Source organism: Corvus kubaryi, unplaced genomic scaffold (assembly GCF_017639235.1).
Source record: "Corvus kubaryi isolate FWS band 111438036 unplaced genomic scaffold, C.kubaryi_AGA036_p1.0 119, whole genome shotgun sequence".
NCBI classification, from domain to species: domain Eukaryota; kingdom Metazoa; phylum Chordata; class Aves; order Passeriformes; family Corvidae; genus Corvus; species Corvus kubaryi.
The window spans coordinates 36065-42753 of NW_024580655.1; the positions used below are offsets into that span (position 1 = coordinate 36065).

At 65.7% G+C, this 6689-nt stretch overlaps 3 protein-coding genes across 4 annotated transcripts in view; 2 read left to right on the plus strand and 1 right to left on the minus strand.

Moving 5' to 3' along the window:
• The first annotated feature begins 186 nt into the window (after positions 1–186).
• On the plus strand, positions 187–3083 carry RBM8A (RNA binding motif protein 8A). Its single transcript, XM_042024170.1, has 6 exons — positions 187–296; positions 864–923; positions 1032–1109; positions 1684–1820; positions 2213–2349; positions 2694–3083. Exons 1-6 carry the CDS (start codon positions 230–232, stop codon positions 2737–2739), a joined length of 525 nt encoding a protein of 174 aa, XP_041880104.1. The 5' UTR covers positions 187–229; the 3' UTR covers positions 2740–3083.
• Positions 3084–3404: 321 nt separating this feature from the next.
• On the minus strand, positions 3405–6318 carry ANKRD34A (ankyrin repeat domain 34A). The gene is given in 5 exon segments (XM_042023740.1): positions 3405–5100; positions 5700–5822; positions 5825–5962; positions 5964–5996; positions 5998–6318. Coding segments are annotated over 5 exon segments (1782 nt in total). The 5' UTR covers positions 6103–6318; the 3' UTR covers positions 3405–3717.
• A 224-nt stretch (positions 6319–6542) lies between these two features.
• POLR3GL (RNA polymerase III subunit GL) overlaps positions 6543–6689 on the plus strand; it is a 2520-nt gene continuing 2373 nt past the window's right edge. The window contains exon 1 of one of the 2 annotated variants that reach the window (XM_042023958.1): positions 6543–6612. The gene's annotated coding sequence lies outside the window, so the exon portion shown is untranslated. Of the gene's footprint in view, positions 6662–6689 lie in introns of both variants that reach the window. The other variant, XM_042024035.1, reaches the window with a different exon arrangement.

Here is a 6689-nt window from a genome sequence, read left to right on the forward strand (position 1 = left end):
CTTCCGCCACACACCCTCCCCAATATGGCCGCGCCGGTGCTTCCGCCACACACCCTCCCCAATATGGCCGCGCCGGTGCTTCCGCCACACACCCTCCCCAATATGGCCGCGCCGGTACTTCCGCCACACACCCTCCCCAATATGGCCGCGCCGGTACTTCCGCCACACGCCCTCCCACTATGGCGGCCCTTCCGGCGAGTTCCCGGCGTGCCCCAGTACACTGGGCAAGATGGCGGACGTGCTGGATCTTCATGAGGCGGGCGGAGAGGATTTCGCTATGGACGAGGATGGGGACGGTGAGCGCAGGGCTGGGGCGATACCGTCCGGCCCAGAGCGGCCCCGAAGACCGATCCGGCCCGGCCCCGGCTCAGCGAAACCGCTCTCGCCGCCTCTGGCCGCGCCCGCAAACCCCGTCGGCCTCACGGGCAGCCCCGGCCCGGGGCGGGTTATTCCCGGCCTGGGGTGGGGGTTCCTGTCGTTCCCAGGGGGCTCCTGCTCGGCGATGGGGGGTCATTCCCGGCTCAGGGGGTCATTCCCAGCATGGGAGATGGATCCTGCCTATCCGAAAGGGGTCATTCGCGGCTCATGGGATGATTCCTGCCCGGGGGGACTCTGGGGGTCCTGTCCGGCCCAGGGGAGGTCATTCCCATTATGGGGAGACTGTCCTGTCTTTCCCGGGGGTGTCCCTGCCTGTACCAGGGGGCCCTGCCCAGCCCAGGTGGGTCTTTCCCGACCCAGAGACATCCTTCCTAGCCCAGGGGGACACTTCCCAGCCAGGTTCGGGGGTCCCTGTCCATCCGGGGGGCCCCTGCTCCTGCTGACTCCATGATCCTGGTCCCTCCCTGCAATTCCCACCCCACCAGAGAGCATCCACAAGCTGAAGGAAAAGGCCAAGAAGCGGAAGGGCCGTGGCTTCGGCTCAGGTGAGGCCCCAAAACACCCCCAAACCCCTTCCCTGGTGCTCTGGGAGGGGCTGGGTGACCCTGCCGGTCGGGGACCCTGCTCTTCCCCCATTTTTCTCTCCTTTCCAGAGGAAGGATCCCGCGCTCGAGTTCGCGAAGATTACGACAGCGTCGAGCAGGACGGGGACGAGCCAGGGCCACAGAGATGTGAGGAGGGACACTGGGGACCTGGAGGGGTTCATGAGGGCTCTGTAGCTCAGGGCCAGGGCTCCCTTCCCCTCCCTCATTCCCAGGATTTATTTTAGGGCAAACCCCAGCTCCATATCCCCTTCCCAAGGGTGGAAATGGGGGAATTTGGGGGAGCAGCTCCTTCCTGAGAACCCCATGGCCTCCAAGTGTCGCCAGGGGCACTTTCCCCATGGAAGGGAGGGGGAATGAGGGTGGGGGGAGCGGTGTCCTGGGCTCTGGATTGGGGCTGAGCCCTGCTGGGATGAGCTTTCCCCAACCTCACCCAGGATTTATGGACTCTGGGCCTCCATCTCCCTTTCCTAGCTGTGAAAAAGGAGTGATTCTGAGTGACAGACCCTTTCCTGGGGACCCCCCATAGGAAGGAGAAGGAATTGGGGCCATGCTGGGATAATTCTTCCCCACCTTCCCAGGATCACTTTTGGGTCAACCCCCAAATCTCAGCCTTGGGGGATCCATGTCCCCTCCCCAAGACAAGGGATTTTGGGGGGGAAAGCTCTGTTCCCAGCTCTGTGACCCCCCTGTTCCTGCCCAGCCGTGGAGGGCTGGATCCTGTTTGTGACAGGGGTGCACGAGGAGGCCACAGAGGAGGACGTGCATGACCGATTTGCCGAATTTGGCGAGATCAAGAACATCCACCTGAACCTGGACCGGCGCACGGGATACCTCAAGGGGGGGGGGGGGGGCTCGTGGGGAACCCCTGGGCTCCATCTCAGCTTGGGGGAGGCTGTGGGCTGGGAGGTGCAATGGATGCATCCAAAAACTAAGCCAATTCTGGGGGTCATGGGGGCCCCGGCACCTCAAAATTGACTTATTGGGAGGTCTCTGCATCCCAAAACTAAAATGAGGGGGTGGGGCTGTGAGCTGGATTCCCCTAGTGCCTGGGGTCATTCCCATTCCTGGTCCTGATCCCAGGGTGAGCTGGAGGTTCCCGCAGTGCCCAGGCTCGTTCCCATTCCCAAACCCGGGGTGTCAGGGGGTCCATGCATCCCAAACCTGAGCTGGGAGTTCCCCTGGTGTCCGGGCTTATTCCCAATCCCATTCCCAATCCAATCCCATCCCAGGGCTACACGCTGGTGGAGTACGAGACATACAAGGAGGCGCAGGCAGCCATGGAGGGGCTCAACGGGCAGGAGCTCATGGGGCAGCCGGTCAGCGTGGACTGGTGCTTCGTCAGGGGACCCCCCAAGGGCAAGCGGAGGTGAGGGAGTTCCTGGGAATTCTAGGAGCTGGGAATGGGAGGGGACCTGTGGGAGCATTGGAACCCTCAGCTAGGGGAATGGGGGCATTCCATGCCCTGTCATGAGGGTGGTGGGGTTAAAGTAGGGATGAACACCCCAAAATGCACTTCTCGTAGACTCCTTCCTTCCCTCTCCTTTCCCCCATTTTCTGCCCCCTTTTTGCCGTCTTTCCTCCCCTTTTCCTCCTCCTTTTTTTCCTTTCCCCTTTCCCTTATCCTCTTTTCCCTTACCTCCTTTTCCTTCACCCCCTTTTCCCCTTTCCTCTTTTCCTCTTTCCCTTCCCCACCTCTTCCCTGTTTTACAGGGGCGGGCGCCGGCGGAGCCGCAGTCCGGACCGGCGCCGCCGATGATGGATCCAGACTTCCCATTTGTGTTCTGAGTCCAAACTGGGGGAAACTGGGAAAACTGGGCTTTGTACACAGCCCTGAGGAGCCAAACCAGCTCCATCCCTGGGGAAATTGGGGTTTTATGGGATTTTATTGTTTTGAAAGGACAAATATGAGGGAAGCAGCAGTCTCTGAGGGTTGGGGGGGTTTCCCTCAGGTTTGGGGGGATCCCTCCCAGTCCCCCCATCCCAGTACGTCCCAGGAGATTTTTCCATGCCCCAGGCAAATGGTTCCTAAACCTCCCATGGTATTTATCCAACCAGGAATTCCTTGTTTTCTGTTAAATAACAAGATTTTGTCTAAATTTGTCTTCTTGTTCTTTGTCCTTCATTAAAGATCCCCAGCCCCTCCCATGCCCCCTTCCCTAAAAATCCCTCCCCGTCCAGGCTGCTGGATCCCCAAGGGATCCCTCCCAGCCTGGCAGTAGAATAACTGAGGTCTTGGAAAACCATTTTTTTCCCCTTAAAACTGGCATTGGGAAGCAACAGCTGTGCAGCTTGGTAGGACCCAGTGGGGTCTCTGTGCTCAGATGTGCTGGCGTCTGGCTGTGCCAGCATCCAGCTGTGCCCCCGGCTGTCCTCTTCTGTCCCCAATGCCACAGATGTGCCCACCCCCCCACTCAGAGCCACTGAGGTACACTGGGGCCTTTATTGCCAGACCCTGGGGACCCCCAGCCACGGGTCTGGGGGAAAAAGCTGCCAGGAGGACGAGGCAGGAGCAGGAGGAAGATGCTAGGGGGGGGGGGGCCTGGGGAGTTGGGGATGCACCCACCAACTCCCCGAATTTGGGGTCGTGCAGAGTTTGTGCTGAGAGAGGGATGGAAGAGTTGACCCTCAGTAGGGTTCAGAGCAAAGGGTGTCACCGGCCAGGGTGAGGCCTTTCCAAAGGGGTCCTGGGCTTGAGGGGGCTGCCAGACCCCTGGGGGGTGCCTAAGAGCCAGGCTCAGGACCCAGCCCCCCCGCAGAAGGCACCGAGATGCCGCAGGGCCTCCGGCTGCATGGAATGCCGGCGGAACAGTGCTCGGGGGGGCAGCGGGGGGAGCAACCCGGCCCTGCCCGGCCCGGGGGGCTCCAGGGGCAGCGTTCCAGAGCCGCGGCGCTCCAGCAGCCCAGCCGGGTGCCGGAGCGGCCCGGGGGTGGCTAGCTCAGGATTGGGGGGGTCCCGGCGCAGGGGTTTACCCCGTGAAGGGTCAGGGGCTGGGGCCCAACGCGCCGGGGGGGGGACGAGGGGCACCCGTTCTGCCCCAGTGACCCCTGGCAGCCCTGAGACATCGCGTCCCTCCACGCTGTGCCGGCGCGGGCGCAACCGCAGCCCCTCCAGCCCCACCGCCAGCCGCTCCGGGGCGGCCCACGGCCCTTCCAGGGGCCCCCGTGGCCCCTCAGGGGAACCCCACAAACCTTCTGAGGGGCCCCGTGTCCCTTCCAGCGGTCCCTGTATCTCATCTAAGGTTCTCCGTGCTCCCTCTGGGGGTCCCTGTGTCCCTTCCAGGCTTCCCTGTGTCCCCTCGGAGTGTCCCCACATCCCCTCCACCCCCGGCACCACCAGCCCCCACGGCTCCGAGTTGAGCCTCTTCAGCTGCCGCTTGGGCCCGGCCCGGGATGGTTCTGGAGCGGCGCCTGGAGCCGCGGGTGGGAAGCGGAACACGTCGCGCTCCTCGTCCCTCGCGCTGGCGCCCGGCGACGCCGCTGCCCGCACCTGCACCTGGGAGGGGGACGCGCAGAGGGCGGGCGACGGGGGCGAGTTCAGGTACTGCCGGGTGGTCTTGGTACCGCGGGGCGACGTGGCCGAGGTGATGATGATGACGTCGCGGCCGCGCTCCCGGCACGCGTCCAGCAGCACCTGCAGCGTCTCCCGGTCCCCGCGCTCCAGGGCGTAAACCAGCGCGGAGCCGCCCGCGTAATCCCGGGCGCTGGGGTCGGCGCCGTGGGCCAGCAGGATGGCTGCCACGGCTGGGCCGGCGCGCTCGGCGCAAGCGTGCATGAGCGCCGTCTTCCCGGATTTGTCGGGAATGTTGGGATCGGCGCCGTTCTCCAGAAGGTACTGGACCATCCGCGGCTGGTCGGGCGGGTCGGCATAGCCGGCACGGCACGCAGCCATCAGCGGCGTCGTGCCCGCGGCATTGCCTTCGTTGATGTAGGCTCCCCCCTCCAGCAGCAGCCGGGTCAGGCGGAATTTCCCTTGGGATACGGCGCGCAGCAGCGCCGAACCCTCCGCTGGGATCATGGGGAACCCCAGTGGCACCACGGCGCTGGGAGGGTGGCGGACAGGGCTGGGCATGGCCGGGCTCACAGGACGGAGTGCAGGGACAGGGGTGGCACTCGCTCACTGCAAGGGGAGAGGATGCGGGATGAAACCCCCGAGTCCCCCGGGATGGGCACAGGGTGAGAACCTGGAGTCCCCCAGGATGGGGTACCCCCACTCCCTGCCTCAGTTTCCCCAGTAAGGGAGGGTTTCTGCGAGGCCAAGTCCCCCGGCCTGTGTCCCTCACCCATGTCCACCCTGCCCGCACCCACAAAACCCACCTGACCCTGGCCGGCAGTTCCTCTCACATTCTTCAAATCCCTTCCTGCACCCCCTCCTCATCCTCCTGCCCTCCTCCCTTTGCCCCACCTGCTTCCCCTGCCTGCAACCCCATCCCTACCTGTACCCTACACCCTGCCCGTACCCTCATCCCTGCCAGTACCCTGATCCCTGTCCACACCCCATCCCTGCCTGGACGGTTCCCATGGCGACGGCCGCTCATCCCGCTCCGACCAGCTGGGAAAATGGGGGAGAATCCACCGCCTTCCCCGTCCCCTCAATCCCCTCAGTGAGACACCCCCGAGCCCGGGCCTGGGGATCGCTCCGTCACCCCCCACGCAGTGGGGACACGCCACAGCGGGGACCCCCCCCCCCCATCCAGCCCCTCTCCATCCCCATTTTACCGTGGCAACAGGAGCGTGGGGTCCCTCCGCTCCGGGTCCCGGTTCCCACGGCCCCAGGGATGGGGGTGTCGGGGACAGCGGCCCATGGCCGCCGTCCCGGCCGGCCACCGGTGAGGCGGGGGGGGGTGGGAGGTGATGTGGAGGGTCCCCCCCCCTCCCGCAGCGCTATTTTTGGCAGCTGCCGGCGCGGGGGGGGCTGGAGCAGGATGAATCACCCACGGCACATCCAGCGCCCGTCCCTGCGTGGGGGTGAGGAGGGGAGAACCAGGGGCTGGGGGGCACAGGAGGCTGTCGGGGGGCCCGTGGGGCAGCGGAACTGGGGGTCACAGTCCAGCAGGACTGAGGGCCATGGTACAGCGGGGCTGGGGGTCGCCGTGTAGGGGGGCTGAGGGCCATGGAGCATCGGAGATTGGGGGAGGCCAGGGGGCAGCGGGCCTGGGGGTTCGAAAACAGTAGGGCTGGAGGCCGTGGGACAGCGGGACTGAGGGGCACAGCACAGCGGGGCTGGGGGCTAGGGTGACCCTAGTACCGGGAGGCTGAGCTACCCCAGGGCAGAGGGGCTGGGGGGATCCGGGCGTGGCGGCCCGAGGGACCTTTTGATCCCCCTTTTTTGCCCCTTTTCACCCCCGTTTCCCACCCCGCGCCCCGGCCCCGCCCCGGCAATCCCTGATCCCTCCCTGGGCCCCGCCCCTCGCTCGGGTCCGCCAATCAGCGCAGGGCTCGCGCCCAAGCCCCTCGCTCGGATCCGCCAATCAGCGCAGGGCTCGCGCCCAAGCCCCTCGCTCGGATCCGCCAATCAGCGCAGGGCTCGCGCGCAAGCACCGCCCCCTCCGCGCGGCGGTCGCGGACACGTGGGGAGCGACTGCGCCTGCGCGGGGTGGGATCGGCGCGGAGACCGGCACCGGGAGCGGGGGTGCGAGCGGCACCGGGAGCGGGGGTGCGAGGGGTCACCGGGAGCGGGGGTGCGAGCGGCACCGGGAGCGGGGGTGC

Excerpts from the sequence above, each read along its gene's own strand:
- RBM8A (XM_042024170.1), top strand. The coding sequence starts at position 230 with ATGGCGGACGTGCTGGATCTTCATGAGGCGGGCGGAGAGGATTTCGCT. Across the intron at positions 1,821-2,212 it reads GGCGCACGGGATACCTCAAG|GGCTACACGCTGGTGGAGTA; the intron begins GGGGGGGGGGGG and ends ATCCCATCCCAG. Across the intron at positions 2,350-2,693 it reads CCCCCCAAGGGCAAGCGGAG|GGGCGGGCGCCGGCGGAGCC; the intron begins GTGAGGGAGTTC and ends CCTGTTTTACAG.